Source organism: Dermacentor andersoni, chromosome 2 (genome assembly GCF_023375885.2).
Source record: "Dermacentor andersoni chromosome 2, qqDerAnde1_hic_scaffold, whole genome shotgun sequence".
NCBI classification, from domain to species: domain Eukaryota; kingdom Metazoa; phylum Arthropoda; class Arachnida; order Ixodida; family Ixodidae; genus Dermacentor; species Dermacentor andersoni.
Genome location: NC_092815.1, coordinates 46,024,706 through 46,043,484, shown reverse-complemented (window position 1 = coordinate 46,043,484; position 18,779 = coordinate 46,024,706). Strand labels below are relative to the sequence as shown.

The following is an 18,779-nucleotide window of genomic DNA, read 5'->3' as shown; positions in this document are numbered from 1 at the left end:
CACAACATGGCGGCATAGGAGGGGGGGGGGGGGGGGGGAGCAGCCTCCGCTCAACTCTGCCGTTACTACCGCAGCTGCCTTCGCTGTTTGGGTGGGGTGCCGCGTACTCGGAGCGGTCGCCCGGCGGGTTGAGTAAGGTGCCTCGCGGGGAAGGTGCCCCGTGAAAAGAGCGGCATTCGGGTAGGGAGGGGGGTATGGGGGGAGGCTAGTGTTCGTTCTTCTTTTATTATTTTGTTTTTGTTTCATCTCCTCCTCGTCTCTTTTTCACCGGCGAGGCGGCCATCTTTGCGGTGAGGAAAGCGGCCGTCGGGCGCAGTACGCGGGAGGCGGCGGCGGGCCGCGGTGGTTGACCCGTACGCGGCCGTCGCTTGAAGGACGCAGGCATGCATGACCTCATCGCGATCTGTGCCGCCTTCGCGCGTGCCCAGCTAGCAGCGAGTGGTGTGCTCGCTTGCTTTCGGACGTTCGGCGAAACCGTTTTCTTCTGCTGGCCCGTAGAAATAATCAAGGGGGTTTTACATGGAAGGCGGCGCGTATGCGCTCCGTTGCCGATAGAGACGGCTGTGCAGCCGCCTCGCTGCGCGTGTACGGCGTGTCTGTGCCCGCTGAAAGGCGTCCTTTCTCCCCGCCATCCGCTGACAAGGGGGGAAGCACGGAGGGCGAAAGCGCGTCTGCTGTCATGGCGTCCGTCGGTGTGTTCCATGCGGCGACGGCATAGAGGCGACGGTGGCGTTGCGCGCGGAAGCGTCTCATTTTTAGCCGCTCACTGTCTCTGTGTGTAATACGCGTAGCGGGACGTGTTATTCCGCGCAGAATAATGACCTGGGGGTCCATCCTTGAGGCTGTGGTTTTTCGATTGCGCCCGCTGTCGTCGCACGCAGTGCCCCGCCCCATTTCCTTTGTCTCGCGACTTGTGCGATATGGCATGTCTGCGGCGCCAGCCGGGTGAAGGGTGGGAGGGAGGCGTACGTTAAATGGAACTTTCTTCTGTCGCGCGGAACATGCGGGTATTCGGGCTGCCTTCTAGACCTTGCAACGTGCAAAACTTCAACCGTGACGGCCGACCGGATGTTTCGCCATTCTTTTTTCTTAGCTCCATATTTTATTCGAGAACATTTACGCAATAAAAAGGATTGTTTGGCCTTCGTACCACACCATTGGGTAGTGTAGGAGCGTACAGAGTGGCGAGTACAAGTTCACATCTACGCCTTCTGTATTAAGCAAAAATAAAGAGGGAAGGGGTGTCGAATTTTATGACATGCATGAAATAGGCAGCGGTTGAATCCGCCGAGAAAATAAAAATATCGGGTTAGGACGTCTCGCGCTGGCTGCTTCAAAGCAGACTACGCACCATGGCACTGATCTTGTCTTTCGTGTAGTCACTCTGTGACTATAAAGCGCGCTCCTAATACTCCATAAAATATTTTTATAAGACAGTTTGCCCTCTATATGGTTGGTTGGTTGCGGTGTGTGCTTAATTTCTCGTTTGATTGCGGCGCGCACGAATCTTTCCCCGGGCTTGTCTTCTTCGCCGTAACCTGTCGGCCTCCTCTTCCTCCCATTTTTGTCTCCTCGGGTCAAGGAATGCTGTTCCGACTTCCCCGTCAGCGCGCGTTTGACGCGGCGCTCTCGAAAACGTTCGCGCAATGCCGTCGCCGGCTCTCGCCGCTCCATCAGCTCCGACGAAACACGTGGCGGCTGATGCCTGCGCCTCGCGCTCGCTGTTTCCTCCTCCCCTTCGTGCCGTGGTTGGCGTCCCTTTCTGCACGATGTCGTTAGGCCTCGCGAACCGATGTGGACGCGCCGGCAAAAATGGCAGCTGCCTGTCGAACCCGTCCTGTTGCGGTGGGGCGCTGCGCCGGGATCGGTCGCAAGGGGGGAGGTGTAGACCTCCGAGGCTGCTGCTCGCTTTGCGTCACGGCAGATTGCAGCGTTTCGAGATGGGCGCTGGCCCCGACACCGCGGCCATTATGGTTTCGACGCTGTGCGCAGCATTGCAATCAATTTTTCTCCTGCGTTTCGGCGTCTTGGTAGCACCGCTTTGGCCGGTCTCTCTCTTATTTTCTTCTTCTTCATTCTTTTTTTTTTTTTTTTGCAGTGAGCGAGCTTCCGATGCGGTATCTGGTGGTGCGCTCTCTCACTGTTGTAGCTTTTTTTTTTTTCTGCTTGTCTTAATAGCTTGTATCTGCAGCACTGCTTTCAACCGCTTCGGTGACTCGCTCGGCGGCGTACCTATCCGACAGCATGGAATTGACCGCTTGAAGGTACCACAGTTAACGCACGCGCACAGCTAGTTAGGCAGAGTGTTTCTACATTCCGCCCAAACTGGAAAATGTAGCCACCACCACGACTCCATGCTGTGGCTACTGGTGTGGCATACTGGTAGTAGCTACACTTTCCAGTTTGGGCGGAATGTAGAAACACACTGCCCAACGAGTTTCGCGTGCGCGTTAACTATGGTACCTTCAAGCGGTCAAACGCAATCCGAAGCGCTCTCTTCTACAGTGCTTCTCCACGCTTTTTTGTTTTTTGTTTTAGGACGTTAATCAATCAGTGTAGTACTCAATCGAGTGACGTCCGTCCTAGGTATGCAGAACGCGACTGCACCGGATACGAGCAATGCATTTTTATTAGGTGGCCCGTAAACGAGCGATTCGAAAACGCTTAGGTAGTTTCACACTCGTGTGCCTCGGTGTCATTTTTTCCCGCTCGAATTGCCAAATATAACTTTTCGGGTGGTGCAAGGCACTCTCAAGCTTCCATCACAGCGCAAGAAACAAGTGCGTCACTCAGCTAGTGCGATTGGGAAAGGGCGAGAGGTTGCGTAGGTTACCCTATGACGGCCAGTATTTCCTCATGCCCTGCTTTCTTGCAGCCCCGTCTTCTTCTTTTTTTCTTCTTTTTCTTGTGATTTCACTGAGCGCTACACTAGAGAACCTCGGCAGCATTCGTGTCAGAAAAGAGACGAGCAAAAGATGCGTATGCCACGCGGAATGCTGGACACGCGATTCGAGTGCGTGTGAGCTTGGCTTAAAGGGGCGGAAAAAGAAGTTATTAAAGTTCCGTACATGTCGTCGTTAGGCCTGAAGACGTTGCAGACGTGCGTCGCCGAAGGACATTGTGGCGTAAAAGCTTTGGTTCCGGTGTATACGACGCGGCAGCTTCGCATTTATTCGTTCCTTTTGCCCCATGCCCAACGCATTTTTGGTACGATTATTTGATACCTTAAGCGCTGTAAACTTGAAGCACATTGCAGCATTTTCGTATACCGGAAGCAATTTTCAGTATTGGGTAGTTCAACTTATTATTTAATTACCATACTGTGTTGCCATATCTTTATATAAATTACCATGTTTTTGGTGGGTTCGTGTTTTTAATTGTTTTCTTTCGAACGCACTCTCCATGGTCAGAACTAAATGTGAAAGAAAGTGTGTTAACCCTCTTTGACGTCGAATCAGGCACATGCCCAAGATTTTTTTTCGGGGTTGGGGGGGGGGGGAGACAACCCAAGGTAACCTTTCTATGCAAATGAGGGGGGGTACCTTTACTAGTAGAAATGTGAATAACGCCCGCCATTCGCCATAAAGACGCGGAAACCCGCAAAAGGGAAATGAAATAAGGTGTATATCACAGATAGTACGCCTGTGAGATACACCTCTTCTTTACTTTGCAAACAAGGAACGACATCGGACTCGCGCAGGAAAAAAGCCCGAGAAGAACACTGCCAAGCACAAGTAAACATACGAAAGTGCAAAATAATGATTTCTATCGTCATCAGCCTATTTTACGTCCACTGCAGGACGAAAGCCTCTTTATATAGTTGATTTCTATAGTAGCATACAACAACTTAAAGAATAACAGCTGTTGGCAACCGAGGCACACGGACCGCGCGGGGTTGTGTTACTCCGCCAGCCAATCGCAGAAGCAAACAAAGTCGTCGTCATGCGGCCTTTTCGAAATGGCGTCGTACTTGATACCTCCCGAGCTTCTGCTGTTCTCGAAGAGTCTTTTCATCGACGGAAGCAATTATGTGTGCAACAGACATAGACAAAGCGTATGGAGTCTGAGCATTTCACTCTTCAAAAGTCTACCCGCCTCGGTTGCTTAATGGCTATGGTGTTGGGCTGCTAAGCACGAGGTCGCGGGATCGAATCCCGGCCACAGCGGCCGCATGTCGATGGGGACGAAATGTGAAGACACCCGTGTACACAGGTTTAGGTGCACGTTAAAGAACCCCAGGTGGTCCAAATTTCCGGAGTCCTCCACTACGGCGTGCCTCATGATCAGATCGTGGTTTTGGCACATAAAACTCCATAATTAATAAATATTCAAAGTCTGCGGTACAGTTCATTTCACTGCTGAGCCCTTTTACTCATGAAATTTCACTGCCAACTGTAGTGAAACTTGACAATAAATAGCTGCAGCGAAGCAAGCATTTTATTTCACTTCAAAAAAGTATTAGGCTTTCGCCATTGCACTATAATAGGCTAGGGAAAACGTATAAAATTACGCGCTAATATTTTTGTGGTTACCGCCTTGTTTGGGTAACAGGAAAAGTTTGAAGTACGAATTATTTGCAGCCTCGCGGAGGAACAGTTGCTGGTGATTATGAGGGTGTGCGCGGGGCTTCACTGCAGACTTAAGTTGTATCCGACTATAGTGGCGTTTTTTTTTAATTAGCTCTGCAAAAATTATAGAGAAATATATATTTGCGGAACAATCACAGTTCTTTTGGATCCCTCGTTTACTGCTCTACCAAGTGAAGTGCCAAAACTGACTCGTATTGTTATTTGGGAAGTTGCGTAATGATGCGTGGCCGCCAGTCCCGTACAACCGCGTAGAGCGCAGGACGCTGTGGTTCTAGACGTACCGGGCCCACCGCAGAAGGTTAGAAAAACACCTACATAAGCACAGCAGAGAAGTGGCTACGTCAGGCGGCTCGACTGATAAGTGTAGAAGTGTCATTCAAAACGCACAAAATCACTCTCCACTTCCGGCAGCGTTTTCTCTACTTCTTTTTTAAATAAAAAGATGTTGATGCATAAAGATTCACATAAACAATAGCTAAATTTGTTAATTTTTGCTTTTCCTTCCTGTTTGGCTGTTGCCTTGGCTTAATTTCTCAACTCCTTGCGACTCTTGTTTCCAGTGGCCAATTTTGCACGAAAAGTGCTGTACAATTAGGGAAAAACCTGACGAGGTAACGGATGACAGTCGTATTGCTTATGGGTTTAAAGTTTATTGCAGGGTTTGATGAGGGACGCTGTTTCGCATTATTTTCATTTGCACTTTATTTAACCCATATCGCGGGGATATGGTTCCGACGATCTGTCAGCGTCGCGGTGAGCCGCCACTCGAGGAAATAATGAAGCAAAAGGAAAAGTTAAACTCAGCTGGCGTTTCCCCCGGCTGCAACTCGTTCCTCAAGCATACAGACTAGCTGACTACAAACCGAATCCCTTTCCTGGTCCCTGGATCAGTCTATAGTAAACAAAGAAGGTTGAACTAACGAAGCAACAGCGCCGCGCGTGACCGTTGAATAGATGGTGACAACTGAGCGCATATCGAGTTAATCGCACGGGCATCGAATCGATGAGAAAACTGGCCTTCACACCCCAGGAGATATCGATAAATACCGTCATCCAAAAGGAGTGAAAAAGGCAGCCGAATGTTGACCACCGAATAGCTGTCAAATCTCAACATTGATTTGGCGGCGCTGACGGAATGTGTGTGAGGATTGGTGGCGTGAGCGGGGAGAGGGGGGGAGTCCCCCTGGGTACGTGCCTGTGTCGAATGGTGTTCTGGCTTTTCTGCGGTTAAAACGTGCCGACAATTTCATTTCGTATTTTTACATGAACGACGCAAAATTAAACACGAACCCAAATGAAAATTAGCTATTGCATCTGTCGGTCCGCCATCTCGGATTCTACGATTCACCTGGCTTTGTGGTTCATTTGTCGTTGTTTCGACGACGTTAGACCGCGTTCGCAGTCGGCGCTGATCGAACTTTTCCTTCCCGTTATGAAGCAGTTGAAGGTCCAGCGTCCGTCCGTGTCTAACGCCTTTTCCTTCTCTGCGCGTCCTTTGTGTTTCGCTGGTACCCCCTTTTTTTTCAAGTTCATGAAGCAATTACCTTTGTTAGCTTAATTAGGCGAGCTGTTTGAACACGTTTCCCCGTGCACTAAGTCATTTCGCCGGTTCACAAACAGGTTTTATTTATTACAGGAATTACGCGGGACGTGTTTGCCATTTGAGCTTAGCTTTAGTGTTTACCTTTCTTCATGCCTCGTTTTGCAGCTTATTGCTGCCAACTTGAAACTTTAGTATCTACCGCTTTTTATCGCCTTTTCTTGCGAACAATTCTTACTTTTTCTCGTTTTCTTTTATTGTTAGATCAAGGGTCACTCATGATGTATTTAAACTTAAACGTTAACTATACGGACTCCTTACACAGCTCTGAGCAGAGTTCTAGGGTCTAGACTTTGCGAAATTTGTTTTGATGATTCGGGAGGCATGGCGTGTTCGTCGGCGTCGGCACCTCCGTTTTTTTTTCCGCACTGCGCGATGACAACGCTGTTATCGTGGGTGATCATTAAATGCCTATCGTGAGTGACCGCCCTAATCGGTAGCCATTTTTTTCTTCCTTTTTTATGAGTGCACGCGGCCTACAATAAGCACCCGATGCAACGACTTTGCGTGATGTCACGTTAAGGATATGCATCGCGAATACACGCATATGCCCTGCTGTTGCCGCTTTTGTATGACACTCTCACGGAATTAATTGTTGTAGTAGTTCTTGCTTTGCTGACGAGGAAAATTGTGAATATTTTGTCTTCCCTTCCTGTGTGTTGTATTTTTGTTACGTTAATTTTCCTGATCAATAACTCATGTGGTACGTGACCTGCGACGTCATATTGACGGATGATGTAAACTGTAGCTTGTCGATGGATTGATGGATGATTTAATCGCAGTTGTATATATATAATCTATCGCGATTAGTAGGTTGATGTCACATGAGTGATATCAGGCGAGCATTCGCCCCGACGTGCCCTGACTGCTGGGAACGGAACCACGGACTTCTGTGCTTGGACTAAGACGGCAACTGCGTGCACGTTTCTCGGGAGTTGCAACAAAAGCCACCCATTCCCGCTGAATTGCAAGCGCAAAGCGGGGACAAATGGGCAAGGCCTAGCTGTAGTTGCACTTGCGATTTCGTCCGAGCGACCATGATGTGCTTTGATGTAACACGTAATATCAAGTTAGGCGTCGCTTCTACGTATACGTGACGTAAAGGCAAGTTTCTGTGCATACAGCACCGTTCTTTTTTCTTCGAGGTCATTCATTCGACAAATGCCTTGCGTCTTCGTCGGTTGCGCCGCTCCATCAAGACGTTCGAAAAATACCGGCTTGGATTATTTGCTCGCGCACGCAAATCCACTAATCCTAATAATCTAATAACTAATCGATGTAAAGGTTCCCGTGTTTGTTTGTGTTAACGTATTTTTTTAATCGACGCCCAGCGCTAGTGCCAACAACGCTTCCGCATTACGTCGCGTATAGCCCCGTGCTGCGTTCGGGGCCGAATTGCGCTCGCCGCGGAACGCGTTTCGACGCCAGAAGTGCGCAGGAAATACGCGGCCATGTGTTTGCCACGCCGCATCGCTGGTGGCATTCGTTCCGCGGATTGACCGCGCAACCGGCCGCGAGCGGCTTCCCGTCTCGATGCGCGAGGTGCGCGGCGACGCGGCAGCAGCCGTCCGTGCTCACGACCGCGGCGGGGTGCGCGGTTGCCCCCCTACTTCCGTGCAGAGGGGTTGGTGGCCGCCATTTCGCTTTGTAGCCCCCCGCGAGGGGGAGGAGGCCCCTAGCTCCTTGTCGCTCTGTGTTTGCGGCGCTGGTGCTGTAGCCTCCCCCGACAGGTGAGGCCAGTGCTGTTGCTACAGGGCGGCACCTCCGCGTTGGCAGCGCCCCGAGGCGGTGTTATCGAGGCAGCCAAAGTTGTCCAAAAACACAAGTCGTTGCAAAGTATGCGCGTTGTCGGGGCAGGTTCGTTGAGAAAATCACGCGCACCCTGCTCATGGAAAATTATCCGCATGTCGTCTTGATGCGGTTTATAGCCATAGGTCGCCCCTATACGAGGGCGAAGCGAGTCTTTGCCCTTATATTTTTTTTTAAAAGCCAAATTACGGCTGTAAATGCGAAGGCAACATATCCATTCCCAGCGGTGGACTTGTACCGACACGGCCTTATCCGCCTGTAGCTCCGCGTCACGGCGCTGCTGTCAGTTGTTGAATAGTGTTCGTGTATACGTTCCCTGCGGGAGCATATACAGGAACACTATTGTTGAAGATGGCGGTTGTGCTTCACACGTCAACGGCGTGCGAGCAACGAAGTGTGATTCGTTGTCTATGGAGCGAGGGACGAACGCCCGTCGAAACACACAGGGACATGCAGCCCACGTGTTGCGAAAGGTGTCTCGCTTTGAGAAGTGTGAGGTGGTGGTGTTGTCAGTTCGCAAAAGGCCGCGAAGCCTTGCATGACAGTGAGTGTTCGGGGAGGCCGCGCGCGTCGCTGACTGACGACAACGTTTCCCGCGTTACAGTGTACTAGAATCTATCTAGTACACTGTACCCGCGTGGATGCTGCGATGGGACAAATGTCTGAATCGGTGGGGCGACTGTGTGGAAAAATAGTGTAAGGCACGTAGAATAGTACGCATATTTGTAATTACCTGTATGTACCTTATTTTGGCTAATAAAAAATAACAGGCAAATACTTTCTTATTCGCCCTCGTACAAAGGCCATAAGAGCATCGCCATTGACACCATTGAAAGGGTTTGCTGGCTTTCGATTGTTTTACATGTTTCTCTGGCTAGATTAATCCTTGACGCCTACTCGAAATGCATCTGTCTGTCCGCCTGTGACTTTATGTCTGTCGTTGGGCGGACCTCCCGCGTTCCGTAAATGATCTAGCAGTCAACAAAAAAGTTGGAAAGGCGGAGAGAAGGCGGAATGGCGGCGTCGGGTTCGGCGCGACTTGTCTTTCGGAACCCGATTCGTTTTTGTTGCGCCTCGCCGGACTCCTTTGGCAACGCAATTGGGTCAATGAAACGTTTAGCTCGGCTTTTGTGTGTGGCATTCCGCCGCCCGGAACGCGCGCACGCTCCGCCCGTGCAGTCAGCACTGCCTCTCTCGTCCTCTCTCACCGACGGGGCTTCAGGCCTCTGTCCCAGTTGCAGTCCGTTGTCCTCCGAAATGTGCGAGCGTTTGTTACAACCACATCTGCCTGCACTTGCTGACCGCAAAGCGCTTTCCCCGAACGTTGCATAACGCCTTCGCTCCATGGTTGTCCGCGACATTGCTCGCCGCGCATAAGCCCAGTTCGTGCCTGGAGCGCAGAAATGAACTTGATTTGTAAAGTTCAGTTGGTCGCGAATCTCTAGACTAGCTTTGACCTTTTCCTGCCAGCAGCGGTTAGGTGAACGCCGGACCGTGTCGCCGTAAAGCTTGAACTTGCTGGCGCTCTTAGTATGTCGTCGCATCCTCGAACAGGCGAGGCTCACGATCCTGTGCACCTAAAGATTGATTAAATGCGCTAGCGTTAATAGCACCCCTAATCTTACACAAGCGAGAGATAACGTTTGATGATATGTGGGGCGTTAGCTTATACCGACAGGCTTGGCTGAGTCTTTTCTCCGTCTCTCAACTTTAAACCTTAGTCTATACTGCGTCTCACAAGTCGTTCGCAGCACTGCCTGAAATAGGAGGCGTACTCAGGTATTGTCCTAGCGCAGCGGAATATAGTTCCAGGCGTAACTGTCTGATTATTGGCGGGATTAAAGAGCGTTAACTTTGCTTGGTACTTTATACTTTACAGCGATGCGTGGCATGTCAGGACATCTGCGTATGCACGTTGTATACCGCTAATTACTGTGGCAGTGAGCAGACGACGCGACGCGGGTGAACACACCTCGTGGGGCATTCGGCATGCCTATTGGCCAAGGAGTCCTGCAGCTTCCACAGTGCTGCAAATGACTTGTGAGATAGAGTATAGGTTTTATGTCCTCTATATTTCCAAAAAACAAGACGACCGTGTTTCCGCTGTGAAAGCAAGAATATCTACCATCCTCCACCCATCCAAGAAAATAAAAAGTAAAGTAAGAATCCGCTGTTTCATTTGGTAGGTGATTCGAAACCGGTGAACCTAGCATAGAACGGTTCCCAGCTCGGTCCTGGACATGTCCTCGGTGCACGGGAATATCAAGGACGTGTGCGTGATCTATAGCCGTTTCTTTCCCATCGTGCATTATCAGAAATGAAGCGCAAAGGCCACTAGCGTGACTCCTTTACAGGACGAAAGAAAAATACAGCAAGGCTAATTGGAAGCGTTGGATTTGTCGATTTGAGAAATAGAACAGTGCTCACATAATTTTCAGATTCGTAGCGTTGTTTTCTTATTTCTATACCTCTTACTTAAACCGTGCATAAGTGTTCGACTGCGTCGACTGATGACCGAAGATATGGGAATCCGTGGATGGTGCACCATGTGGGTGCGCTCTGATGCTGAATATAGGTGCCATGTTTTGTAGCCGATTTCGCGGCAGACTCCATCATCTTCCTCCGCTTCCTCGGACACTCAGCAAGAATTCAAGGCAATGACGCACATGACAGGCTGCTGCTTGCGGCAACGTTGCGTTTCGTCCCTGCAGAGAGAGCTCAACCTGCCTGGCGCCTCGAGTGTCGCCGGTTGGCTGTTTTATAGAGTGCATCACCCGGAGCTGGCTCCTGCGAGGAAAGATGGAGGGAAGCGTGGCCGGCGCTAGCCGAGGGAGAGAGATGTAACAGTGGAGAGCGTGGAGAGAGACAACGCGAGTGAGGCCGTGGACAGACGTGCCTTCGCCGGGGGGGGGGGGGGGGGGGGGGGGGTGCCTCGCCCGTACAGCGCGCGACGACGAATATGGCGCTGCGGCGGCGGCGGTTGTACGAGGAGCTGCAGCAGGCGGCGGCATCCCGCCTCTCGCTGTCGAGGAAGCGAAAGAAACGAACACCGCCGCCGTGGAGGGCGATCCTCCCTGTATTACTGCGTTCCCTGCGCGAGTGTGTGCGCGTTTAACAGTAGGCGTATTGGCTTGAATTTGACTTTCCATTTGTTTTCATGTACTATACACGATGACGGAAGAAATATGAAGGTTTGAGCCGCCGTTGGTAGCTCGCGACTTCCTGATGCTTGTTGCGCGCGTTCCTCGTTTGCATTTCAGTGAATGCACAAGTATTCGCACACATGGGTGACTTTTATTGTCCACCATCGAGCATTGCTAGTGCTGCATGTTCTTTTCAACCAAAGGTGCATGGAGCAGGTGGGGTGAGAATGGGGTCCGCGTGCCAAGACGGCACGGCATTGGCGGCCCGACGAATCGAAGCGCGGCGGCGCCTTGCGCGCAAATCCGGGAGGACCCCTCCCCACTTCCGACGGCTGCAGCACAGCTAGCGAGCCGTGCGCTGCGTTTGGCAGCGCGGGGAGGGATCGGCCGGCCCTTCTGATCGAGGCTTGGCGAGCGGCAAGCCGGCGCCATTGCGCCGGCTATCTTCTTTTTGTTACCGTTCTTCGTTTTTTTTTTTCATTGTCTGTGCCATTATTGTGCCGCGCTGGCGGTTGCCGCTAGGTTACGCCAATTGCACTGTATTACGATCTCGTTACAGGACTCTCTTTACTCGCGGATAACTTGACGGCGGGCGGTTTTGGTGCAGTTTCCCTGGCATTTCTCCGCATTATGCGGCTTTGCTTTTTAAAACTCCCTCGAGTACTGCTGAAAACAACTGCGACGTGCGTCCCTGCGTAGTAGGCGTCTGAGGCCGAGAAGACAGAGCAGCGACGTCTCTTTGTTCTACTTATCGTCGAGGCGGGAAGCGACGTTGCACGACACTTGTGCGACGGTTTGCATTTCCTTGTGCTCGCTTCTGTGGCCGCTTGTGCTGACGTCGTACACGAAGGAGTGCGCTCGCTGTGGAAGTTGCAGTTTTCCCCGTAGCGAGAACAACCTTCGCAGGAGGCGCAGTGAGCAAGCAAATTTGATACAGCCGTAGCCTACATCACGCAGATGGCCACAGAATATCTATCGACCCGTAAGCTACCGGTTATTTTCCACGATTGGCGTTCTACGGCAACTGGCCTAATATTCCGTCACGCTACTGAGCTCGCGGATATTTTTCTTTTTCTTTCCTCGCTTAACCTTATAACAAAGATTGCGGCAGTTAAACGGTGCAGCAACGATTCGGTTTTCGCTGTACGAAGTCGGGAGGCGCCAACTCAAGGCGCCTGCTGCTGGCTTGCGCATGAAAACCTCTGGAGGCCTGCCTCACCTCGGTTCTTGAACCGCCGGCCTTTTCGGGCCATGGGATAAACGTGGGTCGAATGGCTGGCTGCTGCACCGAGAAGGGAAGTGAGTGCACACTGGCACAACCCAACGCCCTGGGAGACATCGCGTGCGGCTTGTGCAAGCTGCGACGATTTCCTCCCCCTTGCCTCTTTTCTATTTTTTTTTTTTATTCTCATTCTCCTCGCAAACCATGCTTGTGTGCGCGTTTCGTCTTACCTTTTCCTGATTTCCTTTCTGACGCGTTCGCTTCATTCCCGGTCCATGGCGTGCCCGGTTATTTCACTTTTTTTTTTTTTCGTTTTCTACCATCGTTTCATGCAGACCGCCCCTCTCCTGTACCTCGGGGCGCCTCCTCTCCCTCTTCTCGTCGCCCGTTTCGTCCTGATTTGTTCGTTCACTCCTTGCTCTCTGCCCGGGGTCTCTCTGTCGGTGGTGAGGCTTGCGCTCTTGTATGTCGGTGTGCTGCCGCGAATGCTCGCAGAGGAAGGGGACTACTTTTTCTTCGCATGGTGCCCGTATCGCACGCCCGGCGTGTGCGTTCCTTTGTCTGGGGCGCTCAGTACCGTTTTTATTTTCTATTTCATCTCTGCCTCTCCTTCTGCAGTTAACCCTCTATCCAAGCAGCATCCTTCGCTGTCTCGAGGAGCGGCAGTCATCGGCGGGGCCGTCCCGTCGACTTCGTTCACAATCCTTCCTGCGTGCGGCTTCGTTCGCTCCCCTCCTTCTCGCCTTACGAAAAAACCTCGCGCACTTCGTTCTGCCGGGGGTCGTCTTTATTCGAGCGCGCCGCTGGAGGAGGGAAGGGCTGCTGTCTCCTTCTCTCTATCTTGGCCGGCGGCGGCACTGCTCGTTCCGCGGACAGCGTAAGGGGGGGGGGGGGGGGGGGGGGGGGCTCTCTGTGCGTTGCGTCGTTCCTTCGTTCGCTCCTTCTTCGGTTGGCTCATTCTCGCGCGCGTAGCGCCGCTCGCACAGACAGACACGAACTCAAGCGGCGACCTCTCCTTCAGCTGCGCGGGGAAATCGGCTCTCTCGGCTGCTCTGCCGGTAGTTAGCAGCAGCAGCGACTCGCTCGCTGCTCGGCCTGGCCTCTTGCTTGGCGTGTGTGTGTGTGTGTGCGTGCGGGCACGCGTGCGCCTGGCGTGTTTGTGCCCCCCGCCGCCTGCGTTTTTCGGCGGGGAGAGGAACGCCGCCGCGTCGTACTACGTTCTCGCCGCTGAGGTGGCTGTCTGTGGGCTGGCCTGGCCCGTGTGCTGCTGCCTACCCCCCCCCCCCTCCTCCGGTTGTGTCGCCGGCACCGCTGATCTCCCCGCCGCGGCTGTTGTGCGCGCCGGCTCGGCGGTGTGCCTCTCGCGACGACGACCACGCTAGCAGCGCCATTTTGCGCTCTCTGTCAAGAACTGACCTTCCGCCCCGGCGCTCTTCGCGCCGCCCAGCGCCGCCGATCGCCTTCAGTTCTTCAGCTCCCGTGCTCTGTTTGCTCGCTTCCTCCGGCCGGCAACGACTGCATTTATCTCGCGGGCTTCCAAACAGAATGCGTCGTGGTCGACTGCTCGGGAGCGACTGCCTCCGCGCCCTGTCACACCGTTTGTTGGGCTAGCCTTGACTGTGGCGTGGTGTCCTCCTCAGCTGGGATGCCCTCGTCCGCGTGAGTCGGTCGCAGCCGCCGCGGCAGCACCGGACCCCTCAAGGATATCGGCGCAACAGCGACGACCCTGGTGTGGATGTTCGTCGGTCGTGGCGACTGCTGGCGCACCGACACCCTGCGATCCTGCGCCCATGTTTCTTGCGCCGCTCTGCGCTTTCCAAAGGTGCGCAGCGTCGTCGCTTCCAGTGTGTGTGTGCAGGGTAGTGACAGCTGTGGCCGCTGCTGTGTGTTGCGAAGTGGCAGTTTGTTTTTCTTTGTATCTGTTTCCGGTGGGCTTTAGTTTACGGCCATCAGTTGGTTCGCACGCAATGCCTCTGGCCTCGTCCCCAGCAGCAGGATTACGCTGCGCCCACTGGCGCCTGGATATTATGTTCGCCGGTGATTCACATGGATATGCCGTCAGCGTCGCAGGAAAAGAGGTACCGCTGCGTCGCCTGTCGACAGCCGGTCGGCTGCCAGGCGGCGTGATAGCCGACATTTTGTTTCGGATACGGGCACCGGACGCGGCTCCAGTGCGGAGCCTCGTTCGGGTTGCACGGTTGATCGCTCGGTTGGCCGTCCGCCGCGCTCGTGGCGTGGTGACGTCGGCTGCCGTCCGTTGGGCGGTGAGAGGGGAGGCCCGGTTCTTGTGGCAATGGGGAGGGGTGGTACCACGACTGGCGGCCGACGGCGACATCACGCCGTTGCCTGGTTTGCTTTCTTTTCCTGTTCTCTCTCTCTCTGTTTTTTTTTTTATTTCGTTCTTGTCTTCCCCCGCGCTGTTTGTTTATGTATCGAACCGCCTTCCTCTTTACGGTGGTGGCGCTGCGCTCAAGAGACCATTGGCGACAGATTGGATTACTACTAGTGATTCATTCCCCTCTCTCTCTCTGCGGCGCGCGCTCTTTTCATTTACACCCGTTGCTGCATCAATTCTCCCGTCGGTCTAACTTCCGCCGAGCGCACCACACCGCTTTCTTTCTCTCTGGCGACGCGGGAGAATGAAAAAGTGGGCAGCGGTTGCTGCACGCAGCGCTGTGGCGGGCCTTCTGTTTCTATACATATCCCCCCTCCCCCACTACTTACCCTTCGTCGCGCCTCGGAGGAACTGACCCGTGCGCCGAAGACGCTCCGTTCCACTCGCCTTTTTGACGAGACAAGCCGTCAGCTCTCACTGCATTTGGCGGTGTTGCTGCTGTTGGTGCCACCATGTCTCTATTCGTGGATTACTTATAGACCATTGTTATACCCGTTCACTCGGGCAGTAACAACTCAGTGATTGGCTCGTTGGCCTGGTTGGTCGTATGGTGCGTTATCGTTGCGCCGCTTAAATCGTGCAATGAGGACTGTGCCTGCCGTTTACATTTTCGCTTGAAGTGGTCTGTGAAACCTCGCTCGTGAAAACGCCCTGCGTTCTTCGCGTGAAAACGACGTAATTTCTTTTCCGCACTTATTCTAACGAAGTTTCGTGCGCGGGGAGGGTCATGTGAGAGGGGCGCGCTTGATTGGGCCAAGGCTTGTCAAGGATGACGGGAAAGGACCCTCTATATCCCCCTCTCTTCCTATATCGACGGGCACTCGCTGCTTTGGATTGATGCACGAGGATGAGAGGTCTCCTCCCACTATCGTTTCTGCAGTAAGGAGGAGGACAGTAGGGAGGAGGAGGCCAGCGGAAAAAGTGCAGCCTCCGCGCATCACCGTTAGGGCGCCGTGACGTTTGTCCCGCTTCGAGGGAAGTGACGTAACTTTTATCCTCCTCTCCCCTTCTGGCTGCCTCGTTTTCTCCCTTGCCCCATTTGACTTGTGTTTCTTGAGAAGTGGAAGGTAAGGGATTCCATAAACGCGCTTATTCAGGTTTCGTTCATTTCTCTCTCACTCTCTCTCTCCAACTCAGCCATCGCTCGTCTCGGAGAGATTGATAGTGAAGTATTGTGATTAGTCGAGGCCAGCTGAAACCTTCACGCCGCGTGCAGCCGCACGGAAGCCGCCGTGTAAATTTTTTTTTGTCCGCAGTTTGTTTTGCGATGCGCAGGTGGCGGCCGCCTCTGTGGAAAGTTCTCCCTCCTTTTGGCATGTTGCTACGCGTTTGCCAAACCAGGCTGCGGATCATACGTCGATCGGTGCTATGCTTACGAAAGTGCGACCGTTAGTCTTCGATCATTAAAATGGAGAACAGTAACTCTCTTGATATTGAGCAGGAGTTGTCGTAACCCACGTACCGTCCATAGGCCTGTCCATTCATGCACGAACACACACACAAGTTTGTTTTAACACCTTATGTCTAAAGAAAACCTGCTTGTCCGATCAAGCACATATCGATCTTTGCACCCAGCCGTGCGAATTATGCGCCAGAGGAAAGCTGTTCGCGCCCTGCGCCCACCCGGAAGACAACACTCGCATGGTTCCGTTGAATCATGCTTGTCAACCTTTTAAATCTCATATCGGGACGCTTGGGATTCTGCAGATATCGTTAAATGATTAATGTGCACTTGTTTCAGGCGTGAGTGAAACAGTTCGCCATTGCGGTGCCTTACTGAATTGGAGTGGTTTTATTGTATAGGAAAGGGCGTGGCACTCGGTTTCTCCTATCAACGATTGCGCCTTAAGCATTTGTAGGCCTAATCGATGCGGCCATTTGCGCCTCATTTGAGGAGTCGGAGCTTGTGCTCGTTCTGTCGGAAGTAGCGCACGCCGCTCACTTCCGGAAATTGGTGTAAAAGTAAGTCAGGGGCGCTTCGACGTCACCGCTCGCCACAGCCGCGGCAACGCAACATGGCGTGAGCCCGGCCTTATGTCCAAGTAACTCGCGTATCGGGTGCATTATGTTGTACCGCGAATGTGGACTGTAGTAGGCCAGATTTATTTTTTGTGCGTACAACGACACCACGTAGTAGGTAACGATGTAGACGTAGACACGATGTCCGCGGTAAGGCTTTTCGGATCCATTTGAAATAATTTCGCGCTTATTAACACAATCGAGCTACGCTTCTTACAACGTGCTGGACGACCGCAAACGGATGAGGACCTAATTTCACGTGAAAAACGGTGTACAGTCTAGGAGTTTCGAGCTCACCCCCTTTTGGCTGACAACGAAAGTTAGGCAGCGCGCACTGAAGTCTTTCTTCGTCAGACGCGGCAGTGTATATGTCCAGCGCAAGACGAAGACCTCTCTCCATGATCTGTAATAACCCCTTTCCTGTGCGGCACACTCCATTATTATGCCTGCCAATTTCATCTCATCACACCACCAGTTTTTTTACATTCCAAGCTAAAATCCTGAAAGTCTGACTTGTGTGCACCGTAACAATCGGCTTGCAGACATATATATTGATGAACAGTTGAACACGTACGTGCATTTAAGCAGCGTGCATAAAAAGAAAAAAAATCAGCTTGTAGCGGGGAATTTCAAATAGTTCGAAACAGACGCTTTTCCGTTCGCCACGTATGAATTCAGTTAGACGGTGTTTGAGAGCAAAGTCCAAACCACTTAATTAAAAACCGCCTCTGAGAGAAGCTTATATGTGATGGCAGACTTTCCATAATATCGAATGTGTTTTGTGGACATCTTTATATGCTCTACAATATGGTTAAGGCATTGGATTGAACCTTATAGTCGTTTCAGTTGAAATATCATCCACCTTTCTTTCTTTTCTTAACTTGAAGCATCAAATGGCCCATTGAGCGAAAGACTCTGTCGTCTTGAGCAGCGAAACGGCGCCTAAATTCTCATTGGCTGCGACGCCGCGTCACGTGCGCGCCTCGACAGAGCAGAACGGGTGAAAGGCTACACCTGCTTCCTAAGGGGTTGCAGAAAATAGCGCCTCTTCCTCTCCGCAATCTCTCTCGCCCTCTCTGTTGCGTGAGGGCTTCGCCGCGACGCCACGTCACCCTCTCTTCTGGAAGCCTGTGTTATCCGCGCGTTACTTGTCTGAGCAAGCCCTCACGTGCGTTTTGACTTCCCCTGGGTAATAAAAAAATAGTGTATAAAAAGCAATAATTTCGGAAGGAGAAAGAAACGTTGGCGTTCGTGAGTTTCGAACTATATATGACCCCACGCTCAGAAGCTGCCCACTCAGAAGCTGTTTAGTCCACTGGACAGCCCATTAGGTTATATGGTGGCCGGGGAAGGTAGCATGACGTCACGGATCGAACTGCACCGGCCTAGTGCAATCTAGGAGGCGTTGACCAAGCGTCTCAGCGCGCTCGCTTGCTTGCCCGCGAGTTCATAACTCAAAGTACCGACCAGCGACGTTCGATTGAACATCAATTCTTTCGCATTCATAACTCCTAAGAAGTACCTAAATGTCCTAGGATTTTTTTGCTCTCTCTCATTATTTAATTGTGTCTATTTGTTGGTGTCGCGCCTGACGAATGGTTAGTCGATTGCTTTTTTGCGCGTCAGTGCGTCATCACTTTCCGGCATCCTGCAGCGCAACTTCTTTTTTCGCCGCGCCACGCCTTCCCTCCAAGGCATTGCGTCGGCGAGTCTTATATATCCAGCGGTCGTTCTCTCCGTAACCGTGAAGAGAACCTGCGGCTGCCGAACAACGCGCTCGCTATTTTGAGCCGCAGCAGCTGCGTTTTCCTCTTTCGCTCGCCTATAGGGTTGCGCGACATGGCGATGCGCCGTTCACGGATCGATACCCGAAAGGCCTTCGCGGTAAAGCCTGCGTGCAAAGGCCACGGCGGCGGCTTTGGCTTGACGGCTCTCTTCAGTTCTTCTCTCTGCATTGGTCAGATTCTAGGCGCCATCATGAAGTTGACTGCGCTTAAAGTAA

The 18,779-nt window shown here is 52.3% G+C and overlaps 1 protein-coding gene across 4 annotated transcripts in view; it reads left to right on the top strand.

The window, feature by feature from the left end:
* Tlk (Tousled-like kinase) overlaps positions 1 to 18,779 on the top strand; it is a 146,451-nt gene that overhangs the window by 65,983 nt on the left and 61,689 nt on the right. Inside the window, exon 1 of one of the 4 annotated variants that reach the window (XM_055077203.2) lies at positions 13,268 to 14,185. The exons of the other annotated variants lie outside the window; for them this stretch is intronic. Within the exon in view, the coding sequence (XP_054933178.1) occupies positions 14,154 to 14,185 (32 nt within the window). The 5' untranslated portion in view covers positions 13,268 to 14,153. Of the gene's footprint in view, positions 1 to 13,267; positions 14,186 to 18,779 lie in introns of those variants that run through there. 4 annotated transcript variants of the gene reach the window in all.